Source organism: Squalius cephalus (genome assembly GCF_949319135.1).
Source record: "Squalius cephalus genome assembly, chromosome: 1".
In the NCBI taxonomy this organism is placed as follows: Eukaryota; Metazoa; Chordata; class Actinopteri; order Cypriniformes; family Leuciscidae; genus Squalius; species Squalius cephalus.
In genome coordinates this window covers 57,653,616-57,677,572 of record NC_137122.1, presented here as the reverse complement: position 1 = coordinate 57,677,572, position 23,957 = coordinate 57,653,616, and the positions used below count along the sequence as shown (strand labels likewise).

At 39.2% G+C, this 23,957-nt stretch overlaps 1 protein-coding gene across 1 annotated transcript in view; it reads left to right on the top strand.

Annotated features, from left to right (window-relative positions):
- vwa3a (von Willebrand factor A domain containing 3A) overlaps positions 1-19,618 on the top strand; it is a 52,044-nt gene extending 32,426 nt beyond the window's left edge. Inside the window, exons 26-33 of the mRNA XM_079874330.1 lie at positions 5,755-5,907; positions 5,997-6,105; positions 9,078-9,222; positions 11,253-11,397; positions 13,446-13,597; positions 17,089-17,206; positions 17,328-17,425; positions 17,514-19,618. Of these exons, the coding sequence (XP_079730456.1) occupies positions 5,755-5,907; positions 5,997-6,105; positions 9,078-9,222; positions 11,253-11,397; positions 13,446-13,597; positions 17,089-17,206; positions 17,328-17,425; positions 17,514-17,553 (960 nt within the window). The 3' untranslated portion in view covers positions 17,554-19,618. The remainder of the gene's footprint in view (positions 1-5,754; positions 5,908-5,996; positions 6,106-9,077; positions 9,223-11,252; positions 11,398-13,445; positions 13,598-17,088; positions 17,207-17,327; positions 17,426-17,513) is intronic.
- The last annotated feature ends 4,339 nt before the right edge of the window (positions 19,619-23,957 follow it).

The window sequence follows — 23,957 nt, the reverse complement described above, 5'->3', positions numbered from 1 at the left end:
TTATTTTTCAAAATAAAAATGCCTAATTTTTCCCAATACTACACTATCCCCAGCTAACAAAATAAGTTCTAAACATTCCAATTAGGTTATGAAAACAATATTTCTGAATGTTCTCTGAACATTCAAAACACTTTTTTTTTTAATGTTGTAAAAAGTTTTTTTTTTTATTGGTTATATGAACCTTAAAGGAAACATTCCATGAACATTCCGTACAATAATTAAATCATGCGAACATAATGGGAACGTCATTTTGAATGTTCTCTGAACATTCTGAAATGCGTAGTAACATGTTAAAAAAACTAAAACATTTCAGAAAAAAGTTCCGTGACTGTTGTATAAATAATGTTTCTGCTCTAAAGTTTTGAGAACATTATTAAGGACCGGATAACTTTGAACGAAAGTTCGGTTAATGTCACTGGAAGAAGGTTTGTTCATAACTTTGAGAGAACCTATCGGGAACTTTAGTAAAGGTTTTGAGAGCGTTCCCTGTTAGCTGGGTTTCTGTTCTGACCTAGTAGCTAACTTTTCATGTAGCAATGGTCAAATGTTTCATCTGTCTCTCTTTCTTTCTATATCGCCTCAATAACCACCTAGCAACACCTTAGAAATCACTCTAAACTCTTTAGCAACCAGTTAGAAACCCACTAGAAATAAGAAACCCCATAGAATCAGTGTGTTGTGATTGGCTGGATCAGTGTGTTGTGGTTGGCTGGATCAGTGTGTTGTGGTTGGCTGGATCAGTGTGTTGTGATTGGTTGGATCAGTGTGTTGTGGTTGGCTGGATCAGTGTGTTGTGGTTGGCTGGATCAGTGTGTTGTGGTTGGCTGGATCAGTGTGTTGTGATTGGTTGGATCAGTGTGTTGTGGTTGGTTGAATCAGTGTGTTGTGATTGGCTGGATCAGTGTGTTGTGGTTGGCTGGATCAGTGTGTTGTGATTGGTTGGATCAGTGTGTTGTGGTTGGTTGAATCAGTGTGTTGTGATTGGTTGAATCAGTGTGTTGTGATTGGTTGAATCAGTGTGTTGTGATTGGTTGGATCAGTGTGTTGTGATTGGCTGGATCAGTGTGTTGTGATTGGTTGAATCAGTGTGTTGTGATTGGCTGGATCAGTGTGTTGTGATTGGCTGGATCAGTGTGTTGTGATTGATTGGATCAGTTTGTAGTGATTGGCTGGATCAGTGTGTTGTGATTGTCTGGATCAGTGTGTTGTGATTGGTTGGATCAGTGTGTTGTGATTGGCTGGATCAGTGTGTTGTGATTGGTTGGATCAGTGTGTTGTGATTGGCTGGATCAGTGTGTTGTGATTGGTTGGATCAGTGTGTTGTGATTGGCTGGATCAGTGTGTTGTGATTGGCTGGATCAGTGTGTTGTGATTGGCTGGATCAGTGTGTTGTGATTGGTTGGATCAGTGTGTTGTGATTGGCTGGATCAGTGTGTTGTGATTGGTTGGATCAGTGAGTTGTGATTGGCTGGATCAGTGTGTTGTGATTGGTTGGATCAGTGTGTTGTGATTGGCTGGATCAGTGTGTTGTGATTGTCTTGATCAGTGTGTTTTGATTGGCTGGATCAGTGTGTTGTGATTGGTTGGATCAGTGTGTTGTGATTGGTTGGATCAGTGTGTTGTGATTGGCTGGATCAGTGTGTTGTGATTGGCTGGATCAGTGTGTTGTGATTGGCTGGATCAGTGAGTTGTGATTGGTTGGATCAGTGTGTTGTGATTGGTTGGATCAGTGTGTTCTGATTGGCTGGATCAGTGTGTTGTGATTGGCTGGATCAGTGTGTTGTGATTGGCTGGATCAGTGTGTTGTGATTGGTTGGATCAGTGTGTTCTGATTGGTTGGATCAGTGTGTTGTGATTGGTTGGATCAGTGTGTTGTGATTGGCTGGATCAGTGTGTTGTGATTGGTTGGATCAGTGTGTTGTGATTGGCTGGATCAGTGTGTTGTGATTGGCTGGATCAGTGTGTTGTGATTGGCTGGATCAGTGTGTTGTGATTGGCTGGATCAGTGTGTTGTGATTGGCTGGATCAGTGTGTTGTGATTGGTTGGATCAGTGAGTTGTGATTGGTTGGATCAGTGTGTTGTGATTGGTTGGATCAGTGTGTTGTGATTGGCTGGATCAGTGTGTTGTGATTGGCTGGATCAGTGTGTTGTGATTGGTTGGATCAGTGTGTTGTGATTGGTTGGATCAGTGTGTTGTGATTGGTTGGATCAGTGTGTTGTGATTGGTTGGATCAGTGTGTTGTGATTGTCTGGATCAGTGTGTTGTGATTGGTTGGATCAGTGTGTTGTGATTGGTTGGATCAGTGTGTTGTGATTGGTTGGATCAGTGTGTTGTGATTGGCTGGATCAGTGTGTTGTGATTGGTTGGATCAGTGTGTTGTGATTGTCTGGATCAGTGTGTTGTGATTGGTTGGATCAGTGTGTTGTGATTGGCTGGATCAGTGTGTTGTGATTGGTTGGATCAGTGTGTTGTGATTAGCTGGATCAGTGTGTTGTGATTGGCTGGATCAGTGTGTTGTGATTGGTTGGATCAGTGAGTTGTGATTGGTTGGATCAGTGTGTTGTGATTGGTTGGATCAGTGTGTTGTGATTGGCTGGATCAGTGTGTTGTGATTGGTTGGATCAGTGTGTTGTGATTGGTTGGATCAGTGTGTTGTGATTGGCTGGATCAGTGTGTTGTGATTGGCTGGATCAGTGAGTTGTGATTGGCTGGATCAGTGTGTTGTGATTGGTTGGATCAGTGTGTTCTGATTGGCTGGATCAGTGTGTTGTGATTGGCTGGATCAGTGTGTTGTGATTGGCTGGATCAGTGTGTTGTGATTGGTTGGATCAGTGTGTTCTGATTGGTTGGATCAGTGTGTTGTGATTAGGGATGTAAACGGTTAATCGATTATCGATTAATTGTCGACAAGAATTTACTCGATTAAATAAAATTATTGTCGGTTAATTGAACATTGCGAACGTGCACGAGATTCTCGCGGGCGGCGAGAGACCCGACACAAACTTGAGGCGGCAAAAAAGAAACCAAACATGAGGCGGTCAAAACGGAGGGGAATGTGGGAGCATTTCAGAAACAGAGCTGCCAGCCCTCACGCATCACACCACACATCCATTATCTCATGCACAGAAAAATCGCGAAGCTAGACAGAGGCGGGGTGCGTTTCCCGAAAGCATCGTTGGCAAACTATGGTCGCAAGTTCATCGCAATGTCCATTGAACTCTATTGGTAACGACGGAACTTGCGACCATAGTTGGCCAACGATGCTTTCAGGAAACGGACCCCAGGTTAGCTATGATATATAAAAACTCAGCTCTCAGATTCTGTCAATTTTATTACGAAATTCAAACAATAAATACCGTTTTGGCGCTTGTAAATGTTATGTGACAGATCCCTAGCGCACGTGAACCGATCATCTCAAACGTTACTAGCTAATAGTAAAAAAAAAACACGAACACTGTTGAAAGATACAGTACAACTTACCGAAATGTATATTTCTCATACATAATATCGATCAATCAGTGTTTTTCATCAGCGTGAATAGGTCAATAACATAGCTGGAGAACAATTATCTCACATTTACCTCAGGAAAGCCATTTAATGAACATAATATAGGCTATAGCACGTAGTTGGCAAGAAAAGAAATAGCTATAGAGAGTATTTTGCTAAATATGTGTTCTATATTACATATTTATTATATTTTTACTTGTATCATTAAATAAAGTTATTATAATAAAAAACGCATCATATTTAATTATTTTTAACCTTAAATAATAGCCTACTACCAGCTGTTAGGGCTTTCTGTATGTTTACAGCATTAGGTGAGTTGTTTTTTTTTTCTTGAGAAAAATTAATGTCTATCTTGTGTAGCCTACCTAATATTTATCCAAATGAGTCAATATTAAATAAAATCACAATACCGGTAATTGAATTGAAATAATAAAAAAGCGTAGCTTACCAGAAATTGTACCATGTAAACATTGTAACATGTTGTCACTAAACCTAATAAAATTCAGTTTAGTTACTAAAATGTTAGTGACAATCACAATACACTTATTGTGATGCAATTTTTTTTTTACAATTATTTTTACATTTTTTTAATGTATTTTAATTTTCTGTGCATAATTTATTTTGTTAAACTACATAAATTCCATTATCTGTACCGTATCCCAACTGTTACAATAAAACATCAGTTGAGCAATATAACATGCATTTTTATTCAGTATATAAGCAATATTTTGCTTTTTATGTTAAAGACACTATTGATACCGTGAGAAATTTACATTCTCAGGAAAATAGCCGCTTATCAATTAATCGTTAATCGATCGATAAGGTCAATTAACTAATGATTAATTAATTAATCGATAATTTGCATCCCTAGTTGTGATTGGTTGGATCAGTGTGTTGTGATTGGCTGGATCAGTGTGTTGTGATTGGTTGGATCAGTGTGTTGTGATTGGCTGGATCAGTGTGTTGTGATTGGCTGGATCAGTGTGTTGTGATTGGCTGGATCAGTGTGTTGTGATTGGCTGGATCAGTGTGTTGTGATTGGCTGGATCAGTGAGTTGTGATTGGTTGGATCAGTGTGTTGTGATTGGTTGGATCAGTGTGTTGTGATTGGCTGGATCAGTGTGTTGTGATTGGCTGGATCAGTGTGTTGTGATTGGTTGGATCAGTGTGTTGTGATTGGTTGGATCAGTGTGTTGTGATTGGTTGGATCAGTGTGTTGTGATTGGTTGGATCAGTGTGTTGTGATTGTCTGGATCAGTGTGTTGTGATTGGTTGGATCAGTGTGTTGTGATTGGTTGGATCAGTGAGTTGTGATTGGTTGGATCAGTGTGTTGTGATTGGCTGGATCAGTGTGTTGTGATTGGTTGGATCAGTGAGTTGTGATTGGTTGGATCAGTGTGTTGTGATTGGTTGGATCAGTGTGTTGTGATTGGCTGGATCAGTGTGTTGTGATTGGCTGGATCAGTGTGTTGTGATTGGTTGGATCAGTGTGTTGTGATTGGTTGGATCAGTGTGTTGTGATTGGTTGGATCAGTGTGTTGTGATTGGTTGGATCAGTGAGTTGTGATTGGTTGGATCAGTGTGTTGTGATTGGTTGGATCAGTGTGTTGTGATTGGCTGGATCAGTGTGTTGTGATTGGTTGGATCAGTGTGTTGTGATTGGTTGGATCAGTGTGTTGTGATTGGCTGGATCAGTGTGTTGTGATTGGCTGGATCAGTGTGTTGTGATTGGTTGGATCAGTGTGTTGTGATTGTCTGGATCAGTGTGTTGTGATTGGTTGGATCAGTGTGTTGTGATTGGTTGGATCAGTGTGTTGTGATTGGTTGGATCAGTGTGTTGTGATTGTCTGGATCAGTGTGTTGTGATTGGTTGGATCAGTGTGTTGTGATTGGTTGGATCAGTGTGTTCTGACTGGTCAAGCCGCTTACCATAACTGCTAGTTTCAACACACTACTAACTAACTCAACCAGGCCTTTATTTAGCATATTCATTATTTAAATGAGGAATATTGTGACGTGTTCGTTCCCAGAAGAAAATCAAGACTAATGGAGGCATTTCAGGAAGTTTAAAATAAGTGACACTGACATAGAGAATAACTCCCGCTGGAGGGACTTTGTGTTTTGACCTTTGTCATGCTCAAACTGCTACATTACACACTAAAAACCGTTAGATTAATTGTTATTAAATCAGTATGTATGTGTTTTGTGTGTGTGTGTGTGTGTGTGTGTGTGTGTGCTCTTTAAGTGGCTGAAAAGGTTTGGTATAAAGAATCTGAAGTTGGACCTCCACAAACTGATATCTGGACCTGAATGCTGCCATCACAACAAACTGGTGCGGTCCGTCCAGAAGAGAGTGTCTGCTAAATACTGCGGCATATTCCCCAGGGTCCACGTCAATGTGAGCCCAGTGCTGTGTGACACCAGTCATGCTGAGGATATGTGTGTGTTGCATGTTTAGTGTACGGTTTGTCTTGATGTTCCTCATAGGGGGCGGTGAAACACCTGCATCTGACTCCTGGAGAGTTAAAGCACTACCTCAGTCAGACGGAGAAACTGATGCAGCGATACAGCAGAAGACTGGAGTGGTTACTGACAGGTACAGTACAGGTGTTCATCACACACACTCTCTGAAGTGACCTAAAAACACAACTGACACTCATATTGAGCTCTTTCTGGGAGGAATGTCAAAGATGATCGTGTGCTTGCTTTTATGTGAAAACCTGTCTTGTTTGTTAACCGTCACCTCTATATTTGAGCATAGATCTCAATATAAATAGAAATCATGAAAGCTTTAGAATACAGATCCCTTGCGAGTCAAAATGACCCGAAGCCCTAAAATTATACTTTTTTTTCTCCAGAAAGCTTATTTTATTTCATTTTAAAGTCCCTGTGAACCGGAAGTTGCAAACGACTTTTCTCCAGTGTTATGACCAGGGATGTAGTGGAGGCTAAACGCACGTAAACGCCGTTTACGCACCTCCCAAAATTCGGAAATAGCGTTTGCCCACCTCCAAAGTGCGTTTATCCACCTCTACATTGCGTTTATCCACCTCTAAATTGCACGTTATTTGAGCGGACTTTGCTTTTCCAGTGCGTGATCGCCGATCGGTACATGATTCGAGCATTTGGGCCGTTAACGACAGAGCAGAACGTGCAGCGCAAACACGGAGCAGAACATTGAGCAGAGAGCGCAGTGCGCCGACACACACGTAGCAGAAAACACACGCTCGTGAAGTTACTAAACAAGCTGCGCGAGAATGAAACTTGATCGCAGCCGCAACAGGAAATCATTAAAACGATGCAAAAAAAATTGTTTAATTTTTTTTTATTCATTACAGGCAGCTGGTTTAATGTAGGGAGCATGTCGAAACCCAACTGTACAAGATATTCAGAGGGAATCAAGCCTGCACCAGGTTAAAGGGATAGTTCACCCAAAAATGAAAATTCTGTCATCATTTACTCTCCCTCAAGTTGTTCCAAACCTGTATGAGTTTCTTTCTTCTGCTGAACACAAAATAAGATATTTTGAAGAAAGTCGGTAACCAAACGACTGATGGACTCCATTGACTTCCATAGTAGGAAAAAAAATATACTATGGATGTCAATGGGGACCAGCAACTGTTTAATTACCAACCTTCTTTAAAATATCTTCTTTTGTGTTTAGCAGAAGAAAGGAAATCATACAGGTTTGGAACAACTTGAGGGAGAGTAAATGATGACAGAATTTTCATTTTTGGGTGAACTATCCCTTTAAAGACTTTTCCCTCTACAGGGAAACACTGATCCACATTTTTCTGATAGACCAAACAACTAATCAATTAATTGAGGAAATATTCAACAGATTAATCGACTATGAAAATAATCCCAAGTCCCTAATCATTATACACAAGTGCATTGCATTGGAAGCCCTGGATATAAGCCTCCCTCTCGATCTCTCTTAAATATTTTTGTTTTCTCTGTTTTTTCATTTAGTAAACTTTATAGATTTCAACCATATTATTCCTTTTTGAGTCTCTTTACCAAGAACTTAGATTAATGTATGAATTGAAAAAGTGATTGTGTGACCTATGATGAGGCAACAACCAGTGATACCCTTGGTAGTACCATCAAATGATAGCCTATAGCGATGTCATCAGGACACACATACACCGGTAGGCAGTGGCCCACCTTACCGGGTGACCACGTCGTGGTCCACCAGAATTTATAGTTTACCCACCTCTTTTTTTTACCACTACACCACTGGTTATGACGTATTTCCCAGTGAAAAGGAATATTGAACAGAGGGCAGGGTTTTACTCTAGCGCTCCTCCTCTCCATCTCTGCTCATAGCAGACTAACGGTTTGAGGGGAGTGGTTAAGCGTTGCCCAAACCAATTCCTCAAACCTACGTCATCAGAGAAGGTCCTCCAATGCAGAGGGGAGGGGCATTTTCAGATTTTGATTAAAGATTACCATGGTAAAAAAAAATTTTTTTTAATATTTTCTTGCACGGATTAATTGTTCACCACAAGACTAGTAATATGCGCTAACAAAGTAAATAGGGTCAATTTTGATTTCATGGGGACTTTAATCATAGTTTTTTTTTTCAATTTTGATGCATTTTTTTTGGAGACTTTTATTTTATTTACCTTTAAATTACTATATTTGATCAATAAATAATAAATAAATAGTAATTTAAGCACATTCCTCACATTCATTCAACTTAAATTCAAAATAACTCACACTTTCATGCCTAACCCTTTTAATTCAGCTCAGAATATCTTACATTGGGTGTCTTTGCCGACCTCTTGTGGAAAAATAATAATATAACATGATATTTCATGACTCTTGCCACTAGATGGCCTTATAGCTCTATATATGGAGAAAATGAGCTGTTTCTGCTGGGTATTTCACAAAATAAAATCAAGGCCATATGCCTAACCAAGTTTTGTTCCAAATTTTAATATTAAACCCGCTAAATAGATTTAAAGTGGCATTTTCATAGTAACTCTCTGTCCAGTTATGAAATGGTTTTCACAGGTACTTTGAATGATACCTAATTTATAATGATTACTGAGATATCTGATAAGGAAAAGTGCAATTAAAAAGCGCACCAACTGTTCATCTGCCGTTAAAAGACTACAGTAATGCACTACAGAAGAAATAACTGATGAAAGAGAGGTTTCTCTCTTTGCAGCTCGCAACTATTTCATGTTTTTGGATAATTGGTGGCTAATTCATATGAATTTGTACAATCTCATTCATATATTTTCATAAATCTGCTTGGACTGTACCTTCATGCTTTTTTTTTTTAAATCATACATTTCCATGAGAATCACATTCATCCGAGAAAATTATTTTTCCTCCTGAGATCAGGTTGGTGGTATATGTGTCTGTATATGGATCATATCAGTACCAAACGCAAAAATGACAGTACGGTTCTGCTCCAAAACATAGTGCTCTTTTGCACAGGCATTAGTTTAAGGGCTCAAAGGCTGTTCCTGAAGGATAGGGGTTCCAGTCAGCAGGAGACAGAAGCTCACTGGGTTTCTCCCGCCATGTGTATCTCTCGTGTGTGTGTGTGAGCAGGCAGCAGGCGAATGTTCGGATCCGTGCTGGAGAAGGACGTGTGTGTTCTGCTGGATGTGTCCGGATCAATGGCCCCGTTCCTCCCTGAACTCCAGAGGGGACTGACCGCACTGATCTGGGATCAGCTGCATGCCAACAGCGTCAGGTGAGGGAACTCTTCTTGCTCTATAGAGGGAAGATATAGAAAAATCTCTTTCACACTCATCTGTCCTTCCACTGATTGGCCGAACAGAGAGTCCCGGTCTGAACTCATGCCATGGATTGAGTGAATGGACCCTTCCCACAGACTGAGGCTACGTCTACATTAATCCGGATACATTTGAAAACGGCATTTTCGCTTAAAAACACTCTCCGTCCACACTAGCGAAAAACACTAAATTCAAAACCATACAAAAGCTCACTGAGATGATACAGATGGAAAAATAAATAATAAAGTTATCACGCAATTCTTCTGGCAGGATAATTGTATTTATTTAGCTAATATCTCCGGATCAAGTCAAGTCAAGTCAAGTCAAAGCTTTTATTGTCATATGCACAATCAGGAAATAGAATTTCCATGTACAATGAAATTCTTTCTTTGCTGTCCACATTGAATGCCCAGCAAAATACATTAATAAAGACACAGACATACACACAGCAAAATTTTTAAAAAGAATGTCATAAAGATAAAAATTAGGCTATAAAAGTATTAAAAAAAAGTGCATATGCAATGTGCAAATTTATATTAAAGTGCAATTTTTAAAGTGCAATTTAAGTGCAGCTCCTTGATAGTACCAGAAATAACTGCAACAGATGTGCGGTTGTTATAGTTATTAAACTCTGGCTTATCTGTTTAAAAGTCTGATGGCTGATGGATAAAATGAGTTCATGAGTCTGGAGGTTCTGCATCTCACACTGCTGTACCTCCGACCGGACGGTAGAAGTTTAAACAGTCTATGCTGGGGGTGGGTATGGTCTTTAATGATGGAAACAGCCCTCCTTTGGACTCTGCGATGGTAAATGGCCTGCAAAGTAGGCAGCGAAGTCCCGACGATCTTCTCAGCCGTCTTCACTACTCTCTGCAGACGTTTACGGTCCTTAGTAGTAGTGTTTCCATACCACACAGTGATGCAACTTGTAAAAACGCTCTCCACAACACAGCTGTAAAAGTTCTTAAGAATCTTAGTTGACATACCAAACTTCCTAAGTCTCCTCAGAAAGTACAGTCGTTGTTGTCCTTTCTTGACAAGTTGTGTTGTATTCAGTGTCCAGGTAAGGTCTTCACTAATATGGACCCCGAGATATTTAAAACTGCTCACCCTCTCTACTTCCAGGTCTTTGATGAATAGTGACTGATGAGTTCTGCTCTTTTTCCTCATATCCACTATCATCTCCTTTGTCTTATCTGTGTTTAGAGTAAGATTGTTATCCTTACACCATGTAACGAGACTGGCCACCTCCCTCCTGTAGGCTGTTTCGTCCCCGCCAGTGATGCGTCCTATTACTACAGTGTCGTCAGCGAACTTTAAAATAACGTTGTCTTTGTGGGAGGCAACACAGTCATGTGTAAACAGTGAGTAGAGGATAGGACTAAGAACACACCCCTGGGGGGTGCCCATTTTTGTAATGATAGGAGCACCCCCCAGGGGTGTGTTCTTAGTCCTATCCTCTACTCACTGGATTCTTCTCCTGGATTCACTGATGTGTCCAGTTCGCTCTCACTCATTATATGTTTGGTCTGAAACGCGACTGCTCTCATGTTGTGTCACAGGACAGCAAATGTGAGTGAATGTTCTGTAATCTTTGCAGGACTGTGATATGAATAATGTGCAATGTAACATATTTTAGCAACTGTGTGAAAGTGAATAGCACATAACAGGCACAATACCAGTATAAACATGAATATCTATGGGTTCAATATGCGTCACATGACTAAATTACGTCATCGTTTTTAAATACCTTCGTTTTCACAGTTCACACTATAACACAAGAACAGCGTTTTCAAAGTTATCCGCTTTGGAGAGCGTTTTCAAACGAAAATGTATTAGTGTGGACAAGGCCTGTGATGACACATTTCCACAGTTCACCAGACTAGAAATGTGAAATGGGTTCAAAATACACCTGAAAATGTCCTATCCTTGCCTTCTTTCATGGTTAGTGAGTTTGCTGGCCGGTGTGTTTATGTGTGTGTGTCAGGTTTACCCTGCTGGCGTTCTCTGGAGGGGTGTGTGTGTGGCAGCCGGCGCTGGTGGAGTCCAGTGAGGATCAGTGTGTGGAGGCAGTGCAGTGGTTGAGTCGGCTCACTTCACACGGGCCTTCACACACACTGCAGGCGCTGCAGGTACTCTCTCAATAACTGCCTTCACACACACACTGTTATCACATGGCTCTCTGGAAAACACCATCGGGATTGGTCGATGGCAGCAGTGTGTGCTCAACTCAGCTTACACTCATTTTTGTTATAAGAACATTTTTTCAAACATTCTGTTTTGGTCATGGAAACTTTCAAATGTCCATGTTTACATGTTTAACCCTCTTCTCCTGCACTCAGGCCCTGTTTACAGTTGGTATTAAGATGCGTTTTGGTGGATCGGATCACAAGTAGACGAGGGAGACACGTTCCCGTTCACACCTGGTGTTTTAATCTGTCTCTTTTGCCCACTTTCAATCACTTCTGTCCTGATTTCTTCAAGAGGAGGGTCTATGAGTGGGGAAATACAGTGAAGAAAATAAGTATTTGAACACCCTGCTATTTTGCAAGTTCTCCCACTTAGAAATCATGGAGGGGTCTGAAATTGTCATCGTAGGTGCATGTCCACTGTGAGAGACATAATCTAAAAAAAAAAATCCAGAAATCACAATGTATGATTTTTTAACTATTTATCATACAGCTGCAAATAAGTATTTGAACACCTGAGAAAATCAATGTTAATATTTGGTACAGTAGCCTTTGTTTGCAATTACAGAGGTCAAACGTTTCCTGTAGTTTTTCACCAGGTTTGCACACACTGCAGGAGGGGTTTTGGCCCACTCCTCCACACAGATCTTCTCTAGATCAGTCAGGTTTCTGGGCTGTCGCTGAGAAATACGGAGTTTGAGCTCCCTCCAAAGATTCTCTATTGGGTTTAGGTCTGGAGACTGGCTAGGCCACGCCAGAACCTTGATATGCTTCTTACAGAGCCACTCCTTGGTTATCCTGGCTGTGTGCTTCAGGTCATTGTCATGTTGGAAGACCCAGCCTCGACCCATCTTCAATGCTCTAACTGAGGGAAGGAGGTTGTTCCCCAAAATCTCGCAATACATGGCCCCGGTCATCCTCTCCTTAATACAGTGCAGTTGCCCTGTCCCATGTGCAGAAAAACACCCCCAAAGCATGATGCTACCACCCCCATGCTTCACAGCAGGGATGGTGTTCTTGGGATGGTACTCATCATTCTTCTTCCTCCAAACACGTTTAGTGGAATTATGACCAAAAAGTTCTATTTTGGTCTCATCTGACCACATGACTTTCTCCCATGACTCCTCTGGATCATCCAAATGGTCATTGGCAAACTTAAGATGGGCCTTGACATGTGCTGGTTTAAGCAGGGGAACCTTCCGTGCCATGCATGATTTCAAACCATGACGTCTTAGTGTATTACCAACAGTAACCTTGGAAACGGTGGTCCCAGCTCTTTTCAGGTCATTGACCAGCTCCTCCCGTGTAGTTCTGGGCTGATTTCTCACCTTTCTTAGGATCATTGAGACCCCACGAGGTGAGATCTTGCATGGAGCCCCAGTCCGAGGGAGATTGACAGTCATGTTTAGCTTCTTCCATTTTCTAATGATTGCTCCAACAGTGGACCTTTTTTCACCAAGCTGCTTGGCAATTTCCCCGTAGCCCTTTCCAGCCTTGTGGAGGTGTACAACACAGAGATCAGCAGCTTTAGTTTCTGCTCTGACTGACACAAGACCAGCTGAACGCTGTGAGTGTGTGTTAGAAATCAGGACTGGTGAGAGAACATTGTGTTTGGTATGTTTTTCATCTTCAAACCAAAGTTTGACAGTCGACAGTTTAAACTCCATCTGGCCAGAGCTCTTCTCATAATGTTCCTCATTAGTCCAGTAGACGGAGAGAAGATGGTGTTTTGTGGCTGTTTGAACACATTCGATCACATGAGCGTTTACACTATGAAAGCACTCCTGTCGAATGTGTTTTCACTCCCTCTGGAAGTGGTTGAAAGTGGACAAGCTCAAAGTGTTTTAGATCCTGTTTACTCCTGTATTTAGAGTCGTCCACTTGTGATCCGATCGACCAACACGCATCTTAATACCAGCTGTAAACAGGGCCTCAGTGGTTCTGGTGTTTGTAAGTGTAAGTGTGACTGTGTGTAATGCTTCTGTGCTCAGGCCGGCTGTGGTTTGTCAGATGATGTTGGTCTGTATCTGATCTGTGATGGAAGGAGTGACTCGAGTCACAGTCTAATACTGAGAGAGATCGAGACCCTGAGACGAGAGAAGAGCTTCACCGTCCACACCGTCGCACTCAACCACCATGACAGGTCAACTATAAACACCCGTTCACACCAACGACAATAACGATAAAGATATACTTCTAAAAATCATTCTCAGTATTAAAGAATAGCAGAGTTCACACCTCGACTATAGCTATAACGGCACAGAGAAACGATATCGGAGGAATCACTTTCAGAACGATTTTATCCAGATGATGAATGATAAAATCACTGACAGCCAATCAGAATCCTTCCTGCTGTAACGAGTTTGAGCATTTAAAGGGACATAAAAACAAGTGCTTAGAATAAACAGAACGATACGGTCCGCTGGTGTGGACGCTAATATAGTTATCTTTACAGTTATCGTTATTGGTGTGAACAAGACTTAATGCTGCCCTTGTATTGATCCTACACAGCAAAAAGTCCAGTGTTAAATTAACTCTCCTGGGAGTTTATATGGCTCCAGAGTCAGTGTTGAAATATGAGTGTTAAATTAACACTCAAGAGTGTTAAAGTTAATGAGCTCATTAAGTGATTAATTGAGTGATGATTGAGCATTATTGAAGACACCTGATGTTAACAAGCAGAATCACCAAAGGAGAAAATCTAATTTTTAAGACACCGTTATGGTGATCAGTGTTTGCTTTAGTTGGGCTCTTGACCCATAAACTGTAAACATTAGATTATCTTTGGCTGTTGTATCTGAGTTATAACTGCCAGATGAACAAAGAGAAAGTTGATCAGGTTTTGTTGGTTATGTTTTGACATAATCATAATTTCACCTGAATCACTGATCTCATTTAGAGTCTAATCTCTGACTTAAATGTATATTGTTGATTATAGCATCTCTGTGATTCTACAGATTAAGATCTTTTTTCTAACTGGTCTAAAGGATTTCTTAAAGGTTGTTCTGATAAAACAAAATCTTTCTTTTAGGCACACACAGACATCAAGAATGAGTGTATGAATCTCAACTATGGTGACAAACAGAATATTCAATTAGGAAAAGGAAATTAGTAAGACAATTCAGATCATAATTTATTCATACCGCAATGCATGATGGGAGCCATGAATGAGTTTTGATTGGTGGCACCCAGAATGCACTGCAACATGCTTTATTATTGTCACCATTGTTGAGATTCACAGGCTGATTATTGATGTCAGTGTGTCTAAATAAAGTAATTTTCTAAGTATTTTTATCAGAACAATTTTTATGAAAAATTTTGGATTATATTGATAATGATAAAAATCATTTGCTGTAGAATCACAGGCTGCTGTAATCAACAAGGTAAATCTGACTCTCTAAATGAGAGTTGATGTTCAGGTCAAATTATGATTATCAAATCATAATCAACACCACCTGATCACCTTTTCTCTTTGTTAATCTGAGAGTTATAACTCAGCTACAGCAGCCAAACAAAATTTAAAGTTAATGCGTTATGGGTCAAGAGCCCAACTAAAACAAACACTGGTCACCATAACGGTGTCTTAAAAAATGAGATTTTCTCCTTTGGTGATTCTCCTTGCTAACATCAGGTGTCTTCAATATTGGTCAATTATCACTCAATGCATCACTTAATGAGCTCATTACCTTTAACACTCTTGAGTGTTAATTTAACACTCATATTTTAACACTGACTCTGGAGCCATATAAACTCCCAGGAGAGTTAATTTAACACTGGACTTTTTGCTGTGTAGGTAAAGCTTCTGGACTTTTTTTTTTTGTCTGCTTTCATCGCAGAAAGTGTTACTTCGGCAACAGATTTTGTGTTTTATGAATAAATATTTTTTATTAGATTGGAATGATGTCTATGTAGTAGTGAGTCATGAAAACACCTAAAATCAGTGATATACGACGAGTGATTATGATTTTCCAGCCATTTCTCCCTGATGCTTCCAAGACTATCACAACATCCTTGCAGTTTTAACAAGTTCTCATCTCTCAGCCAGCTCGATGTTCCCTAATATCATCTTTTTTTTTTTTTTTTTATCCAATTTTAGGGGGTATTTTCAACTAAAAACAAAAGTTTTTATTTATTTTTATTTTTTTTTACGCAGTTTTAGGGCCTGAAAACACAAACTTTTGAAAACTGGTTTCAAAGTGCAAGTTTTTGGCCAAGTAAACTAATAAAAACGTGAATTTGTGAAAACCGTGACGTCATGTATTATGTGTTTAGTCTATGTGTAGATGTGTAGTGTTTCTTTATAAAGTGACATCGCCATCTACTGGCTTGGCATGAATAATACAACGGTTTTAGTCGTATTTACAGATCCGTGTGAATGAGGATCATTTTGACAACATTGTCGTCTGTACTTGAAAAGTTTTCAAGAACGCAAAGGAAAAACTTTTGCATTATTACATCGTTGTTGTGTCACTCACTTTAAACATTCTATAAGTAACTTTGCAACGACATGTCAAGTAACTCGAGTATTAGTAAACTGTTAGGTTAGGGCAGGGGTCTCCAACCTTTTTTCATTTGAGAGCTGCTTTTTAAAAATGAAAGTGGCCGAGAGCTACTCATGTAATGCAATACTTAAATCTCTTAAATAATGTCTCATCACTCTAATATTAACAACTATGCAAACTGTTTTTGACCTAAAATAGTTATTGTAGGCCTATGTGTCACCCTTAATTGTCAGAGATAAAAAAATAAAACTTAATTATACTGTAAAAACACATAATTATTGTTGATTTTATAGTGCATCATAACTAGAGATGAAATGGTATGAAAATGTAATTTCATGATTGTAGTGACCAAAATCTTCATGGTTATCACAGAATCTTGTTCAAAAAGTACTAATACTACACAATAAAATCAATTCACCTCAATTCACAACATCAAGTTTTATGTCAAAAAACAGCAAATAACAAATAAACTTAGCATCAATATGCACTTTTTGCTTACATAAACATTAAAATAATAACATTAAAAATGATGGCCACATTTGAAACGAGTGTCTTGCAACATGTACTAACATGTACAAGTTCAAATAAAGTTTTGACAAAAAAAAGATAAATTACTGACATTTACAATGCACATTAGCTTATCTTTTATTATTAATAGTAAAATTCGGTCCGATTTTCCCGTGGCATCTGTCGTTGCTATGCAACCAAGCACCGCGCTCTCCACAACGACAAAGTTTTAATAGCTAATGGATTTCCACCACCAAAAAACGCTTGTTCTAGCTCTGCTACTAGATTTATTTACGGAGAAGAAAAAAACACCCGTAGTGTTTGGGTGCACTCCCATCCTTCATGCTGACTCGCTGCGCCTGGAAAAAATGAGCGCGTCGCTTCAATTATTTGAAATAACGAACTTGAGCACGCAAAAGACGCGATATGTGAACGGCCCTTGGTGAGCTACATCCAATCAGGCCACAAGCTACTGGTAGCTCGCGAGCGGCGTGTTGGAGACCCCTGGGTTAGGGCTTGCAAAGTTACTTGAAGTTGGTAGAATGTCTAAAGTGGACTATTGAAATAAAGTGTGTTTAACTTTGAAATGTATCATAGTGTGTGTAATAGTGTGATTTTTGAACAGATCTGGCAGTGAGTTTCTGAAGTGTCTGGCCCATAAAACCGGAGGCCGTTTCCACCAGGCTCCTGAAAACACGGATCCGGAGCTGATCAGAAAACTGCTGTCAGACCCGGGCAGCGCAGTGCGTATATGTGCTCAACATCACCACACTGCAGGAGTTTGTGGTGTTCGACACGTTCAAAGGCATTTCTGCAGATTCTGTGTTATGAAATGTGTTGATTCTTGTTTGTCCTCAATCAAAGGATCCAGTGCTTCCACAATTTGAGGGGGACGATCTGAGGAAACTATCAGAAGAGATCGAGAAGCTGAGATTGTTCCAGAAACAAGCTAAAGCTTTCAGGTGTGTGTTCGTTCAGGCAACAGTGCTTATGTAATGACTGATGTTATTGTGGACTTTTTAATATGCTGACTTTACGTTTTTTTCATAGGGAAACTATTCTGGGGTCGAGGAACCTGGAGGGAACGTAGACGCTGATCTCCATACCTGTTCAAATCACTTTATTTAGAATAAACCTACACTATGGAGTACAACATGTGGTGGAGTTTCACTCACTCAAACATCTATAAATCATTTAATAAGGCCTAATGTAAGAATATTTGGTAAGACTTTATTTTACAGTGTCCCTGTTAAACATTTTACATGTAGTTACTGTAGTTATAACTAGAAATTGTGCATAATTTAAAAAAAAATCTGATCTCATTTCATCTGATCTCATTTCACTTTAGCTCTCTTTGCTGCTGCAAATGTGTTTGACAAACACACTGTCACAGCGGCCAAAAAAACACAATATATGTTTATTAAGAGTTAAGAGCCCAACTAATGGAAACATGAATCACTGTTATGGTGACTTCAAATGAAACACATTAGAGTTAAACTCTGTTAATTCTCAATAAAAACTTCTGTAGACGTCTGACAGAAATAAAGTCAGTCTGGTTAGTAATAAGTGAAGCTGGTAATGCTGTTTGTGGAGTTGTTTAATCCTCCTCTGCTGAGATCTTCACAGATTTAATGTCTTCTTTTCTCTTCAGTTGATTTCATCTAAGGTTGTGGCTGAAATGACTCCATATTTAATATACACAGATTTTGTGTCTCAGATAAGGTCCAGTTCTGGTTTATTTCTTTGCTCTTGGCTGACATGTGGCCAGAGGTGTAAAGTCCAGGTTCAGAAAGTAAAAGTCCTCCTCAGTATTTTGTTCCAATCACCTGGATTTGCTAATTCAGCAGGAGAGAGAACTAATTAGTGAAATCAGATGACTGAGTTTATGGGTGGAATAAACATATGGCAGGACTTTTACTCTTTGACCCCTGGATTACCCACCTCTGGTCGCAAGTGTTTCAGTGTGTGTCGCAAGTGTTTCAGTGTGTGTCACAAGTGTTTCAGTGTGTGTCACAAGTGTTTCAGTGTGTCGCAAGTGTTTCAGTGTGTGTCGCAAGTGTTTCAGTGTGTGTCACAAGTGTTTCAGTGTGTGTCACAAGTGTTTCAGTGTGTCGCAAGTGTTTCCGTGTGTGTTGCAAGTGTTTCAGTGTGTCGCAAGTATTTCAGTGTGTGTCACAAGTGTTTCAGTGTGTCGCAAGTATTTCAGTGTGTCGCAAGTGTTTCCGTGTGTGTCGCAAGTGTTTCAGTGTGTCGCAAGTGTTTCAGTGTGTGTCGCAAGTATTTCCATGTGTGTTGCAAGTGTTTCAGTGTGTTTTGTCCCATACGGCCTCCCATAGATAACCTGACTCATGACAATTTCATGTAGTAATAATACGAATATTTCCTGTACATGCCTCAGGCTATTATCAACTCATTCATCAGACTCCTCTGCATATTTGACAGCTGGTTGAACCAGTTTCTTTGGTTCTTTTTAGATGGAAGTGTTAACAGAGGTATTAGACAAGGGGTTTCAACAAGTCCGTATTTATTTCAATAGCTGAACTTTTGGCAATTATTTGAAAAATAGCAAATATATCAGGCCCTTGAATGTTTTGGGGAGTCATAATATCAAGGCTGCAGTCAAAGTGGATGGACACTGTTGAACTCTATTATAGAATATCTTGAACTCATACCCTGCCTTTAACAGGCTTATTAAGGCTGAGATTACTCCATATTTAATATACACAGAGTTTGTGGCTCAGATAAGGTCCAGTTCTGGTTTATTTCTTTGCTCTTGGCTGACATGTGGCATTGCTATGGCCTGCTTGTGGCCCAGATCTGGCAAACAGGAGTGAGCCACCCAAGGGCCGTCATGTGTAGGGGTGTAAATCGGACAGTTAATCATGATACGATACGATATAGATTCTCTCAGCCAGCGATACGATATTTGCCGATACCTCAAAAAATTCTATGATACATTTACGATTCGATTCAGGGCTATGTCGATCGATTAAATCGATATTTAGATATTACGTGCCAAGTGTACACAACCAGTTACATTTATTAACTCACACTAATACATGCAAAAATATATAACATGAAAGTTTAATTAAACTCTTTGAGAATTGCACACCCTCTCCCAATTGGGATATTTAAAAGTTATTTGTTACAAGTTTAAAAACAAAAACAAAAAAAAAATATGAAATATGAAAATGAACAAGAACGGAGTTATCTGTTTTTGCAAATTAACTCTATAACAGAAGAGTTCATTTGCAAAAAACAGATAACTCAGTTCTTGTTAATTTTCATAGGCCAGGGGTCGGCAAGTAACTTTGGCCGCGGGCCAATATTTTTTTAGCCAGTAGGTGGCGGGCCAGCTACACAGAGTAGGCCTATGGATACAAATTAAATACTATGGGGTGAGATTTCGGTCACAATTCTGCGCACGCAAGATCACATTTTGAGCGTGCAAAAGGGCATTTCGCACGCGCGTGAACTGAGTTTTGTGGAGAAATGTTCATCTCGCAGATAAGAAAATATTGCGAGCGAACGAAAATCAATTTTGCATTTAAAATAAGTATTTGGATGTGCGCGGACGTTCTCTTTCGCGTGTGCAAAGTTTCACTTTCTTGCTCCTTTCATACCAGCCGTGAGCGCTCTCTAAGCGCAGACGGCTCGCTTGCTCAACACAACCCAGCATTACAATATGCCATAATTCCAGCCAATCAGAGATGAGACTGCTAAATTCTGATTGGCTGGCTTGAAAACCAATCACAAGACTCCCTGCATCATTGACTGCGGAAGAGGAAAAGTGCATGGAGCATAGACAGTATAAGAAGGGTGGAAGAGATGTTTGTTTAATAACTTTTATCAATTAAATTTCAGTTCAAATGTCTACCATTCGAAGACCACACGTAAGTAGCTTATTTTTAATCAAAATTAAATCGTACTATTACACTGAAAAAAATGATTCATTGACTTAGTTGAATTTACTAAAAAAAAATGTGTTAATTGGTTCCACATAATTCATTTTAGCTACATTTAAACAAATGCATTACGTTGAACTAAGTTCAACTTTATGCATTTGTTTAAATGTAGCTAAAATCAATTGTGTGGAACCACTTACGATAAAAACATTTAGTAAATTCAATGAATTTACTGAAATCATTGAATTTACTAAAAAAAATTACCGTAAGTTGTTCCACACAATTAATTTTAGCTACATTTAAACAAATGCATTAAGCTGAACTTAGTTCAACGTAATGCATTTGTTTAAATGTAGCTAAAATGAATTATGTGGAACCAATTAACATTTTTTTTTTTAGTAAATTCAACTAGTCAATGAATCATTTTTTTCAGTGTACTGTATAATGTACATAGTGGCATGTCCCAGTGTTTCCTACACCTCAAGTGGTAGTTCTAACTTCTTTCTGAACTGCAAGTTATGTAATTAACATTACTGAGGGGTAATTTTTCATTTTTTTGCAGTGAGGGAAAATAAGCCTGCATCCCAAATACAGTCCATCCTAAATAGTAGTTAAGATTATTAATCCAGTCTATATTTTTACAGTAAACTAATATACATAATACATGCAGAATGGTCCACCTTTACATTGATATGACAAGCATACATGTGTAATTTTTAAGGCAAATTTAATTTGACAGAAACATAATTTGACCTCTATTCCACAGGATATTCTGAAAGAGCAGTTTTTGGAGAGACTTGGAGAGCAACCACTTAACCTTGATTACTTGGAGTTCATGAGCCACCATGAGCTTGTTATACTTGAATCCTTTTCTGGACAGATAGACATTCCCCCAAAGATTTTAGATGGACTACGAAATCTTTATCACCTGGTAAGGTCTGAGATTGAAGCCACATGTGTGCCAAGTGCGGAAGTGGAAAGAGTCGTTGGTCCAGGTGCTGGATGCCCAAAAACTGTAATTGAGAGAGAAAAACTACAAGATTTGCTGGATACACATCTACCTGTTAATTGCATTGCCAAATGCCTTGGTGTTTCTACAAGTACAGTTCAGAGGAAAATGAAAGAATATGGTCTTTCTGTTAGAGAAACATACAGCACCATCACAGACCCTGAGCTAGATAATGTAATTTCAGCTATCAAGTCTCAGATGCCAAATGCTGGTTACCGCATGGTTCAGGGACATCTGGTTTCAATGGGACACCGTGTTCAATGGTGGAGAATGATGGCATCCATGCATAGAGTCGATGCAGTGGGTATCTTTTCACGACTCACACAACTCGGATGTGTAGTACGGAGAAGCTATTCTGTGCGAGGCCCCCTTTCCTTGGTCCATATTGATACCAATCATAAACTGATATGGTATAGTATAATGTTTACATTGGAATTAATGTATGAAGTAGGCTAGATGTTGAGGGCATAATACATCTGATTCTGGCCTAATAAAAGTCTTTGAGTGGAATATTGTATTGTACTAGTGGTGGAAAATTAGAGGCTAGTCAAAAAAAGTCTAGTAAAAATCAAAGGACTGTCAAATTTTGCCTAATAATTTATTTATTTTTATTTTCATCCCATGTAGGTACAATATTGTTGTCTTTGGAGGAGTAGATGGCTACTCACAGAAGGTAATTGTTCAGGATTTGATTGTTCAATTTTAAAGTTCATTACTGTTTTTAGAGATTATTTCATTCTAAGGGCCCTTGAAATCCACCTCAATTGTGTTAATAAGTCATATAGATTTGAAACACAAGGCTGAGTAACTTTGGCACTTTTCATTTGTTATATAATTGCAGATTATGTACCTGGACGCTGCTACTAATAATAAAGCTTCAACAGCACTCTCATTTTTCCTGAAATCTGTACACCTCCATCATTTGCCATCAAGGCATTTTGCTCAGTTCAAAAACATAATTGAAATGATAAAATATTGATAAATTCTGAAGTCACAGATTTACATAGTTTTATGGTCATAAAACCAGCATTAATGGCTTTTTTGTATACTGCACCTAAAAGTCTTCCTTACTAGTTATTTTGTTGTAGGGTTAGGTGAGATCAGGGAGTGGAAAATGTTGACATTGCTCACTACATGTTTTCCACACGTGGAACAGGAAGGGCAAGCTTTATTTCCGGAAAGAGCGTTCACAATCAGCGCTATTGTTTTTTTTTTGTTTTTTTTTTGCATCCTATAAATCAGTGGCCTTGACAAACCGAGATCTGTTGATTACAAACATTCTTCCAAATATCTTCCTTTGTGTTCAGCAGAACAAAGAACTCATACAGGTTTGGAACAACTTGAGGGTGAGTAAATGATGACAGAATTTTCATTTTTGGATGAACTATCCCTTTAAGCTACATATTACCACACTAGAAATTTAAACCAGTTGAGTATTTAACCATCAGTGAACAATAATATTACTTTCTATTTTTCTATGAATTTATAGGATCTTCAAGATCCAGGCATAGACTGGGAAAGCGCCATACTGCAAGAGAATGCTACTGGTGCAGTTGTGGTCCCTGAAATTGAATGCCCTGACGAGCAAGCATTGACCGAGCTGCAGAGAGTTATTGATCCTCTTTCTTCCTCTCCTTCACATGGTCGAGACTTGTACATCCAATTTCTCAATAGTATAGCTCAATAAGGAACTACTACACACATTTAGGCATTTTGTTTACTTTTTGTTCAAAAATTTAAAGTGAAACAGGACACTTTTCAATAGCTGTCATTTGAAAACAGCTGTAAAAAAAAGTTGCTCATTTGTTTTGATTTAAGTAATACAAATCTCCGGCAATGCAAATTTCCAAAGACTTATTATTGTATTAACCCCAGAAACAGGATAAAGTGCAACATTGTCTAAAGTGCTGTTTTTAAACAATAATAAACTGCTGTTAACAATGAGCTGTGTTGATAGATCTGTCTGACTACCATGCTTTAAACTCTGAAGAATCCTCCTCCATATCTAACAGCATCACTCATAATGCTTTTAAACTCCTGGTATGTGCTCAGGTGTTTAACAGAAAATGTTACTGTACAAGTGCAGGCACTAACAACTGGATAACATACAGAGTGATTTCCAAGTCTTTCTATGCCATCATGATCAAGACATGCAATTTTGAACCGTCTTTTTTCATCTGGAAGGATAGGAATGTGGGAGTGCCCTGTCATCCACTGGAGCACCTTTTGGACAGAGAGCGGTTGTGTGTCACCCAGAACTGTATCTCCATCATCAGCAATGGGCGCATCAACTTCAAATAGAAAAACAGAACAACAAAGTTCTTGTTTTAGGTCTTCAAACAAAGCAGTACAGCTTTGATAAAAGTAGTGTCTAACCTCGGTTTAAATAAAGAAACCAGTACATAAGGTCATTCTGCTAGAAAAGTACAGCAAAAGGAATTACCTGACATTTCAAGCTCTTGCAGGAAGTCTTGAAGGAAGTTAGTCACCTTTCTCTCAATTCTTTCTTTCAACGTTCCCTTTTCACTGTATAATGGCTGACAGTTCATCATGATGAAGTCTGCATCAGGCTATAAAAAT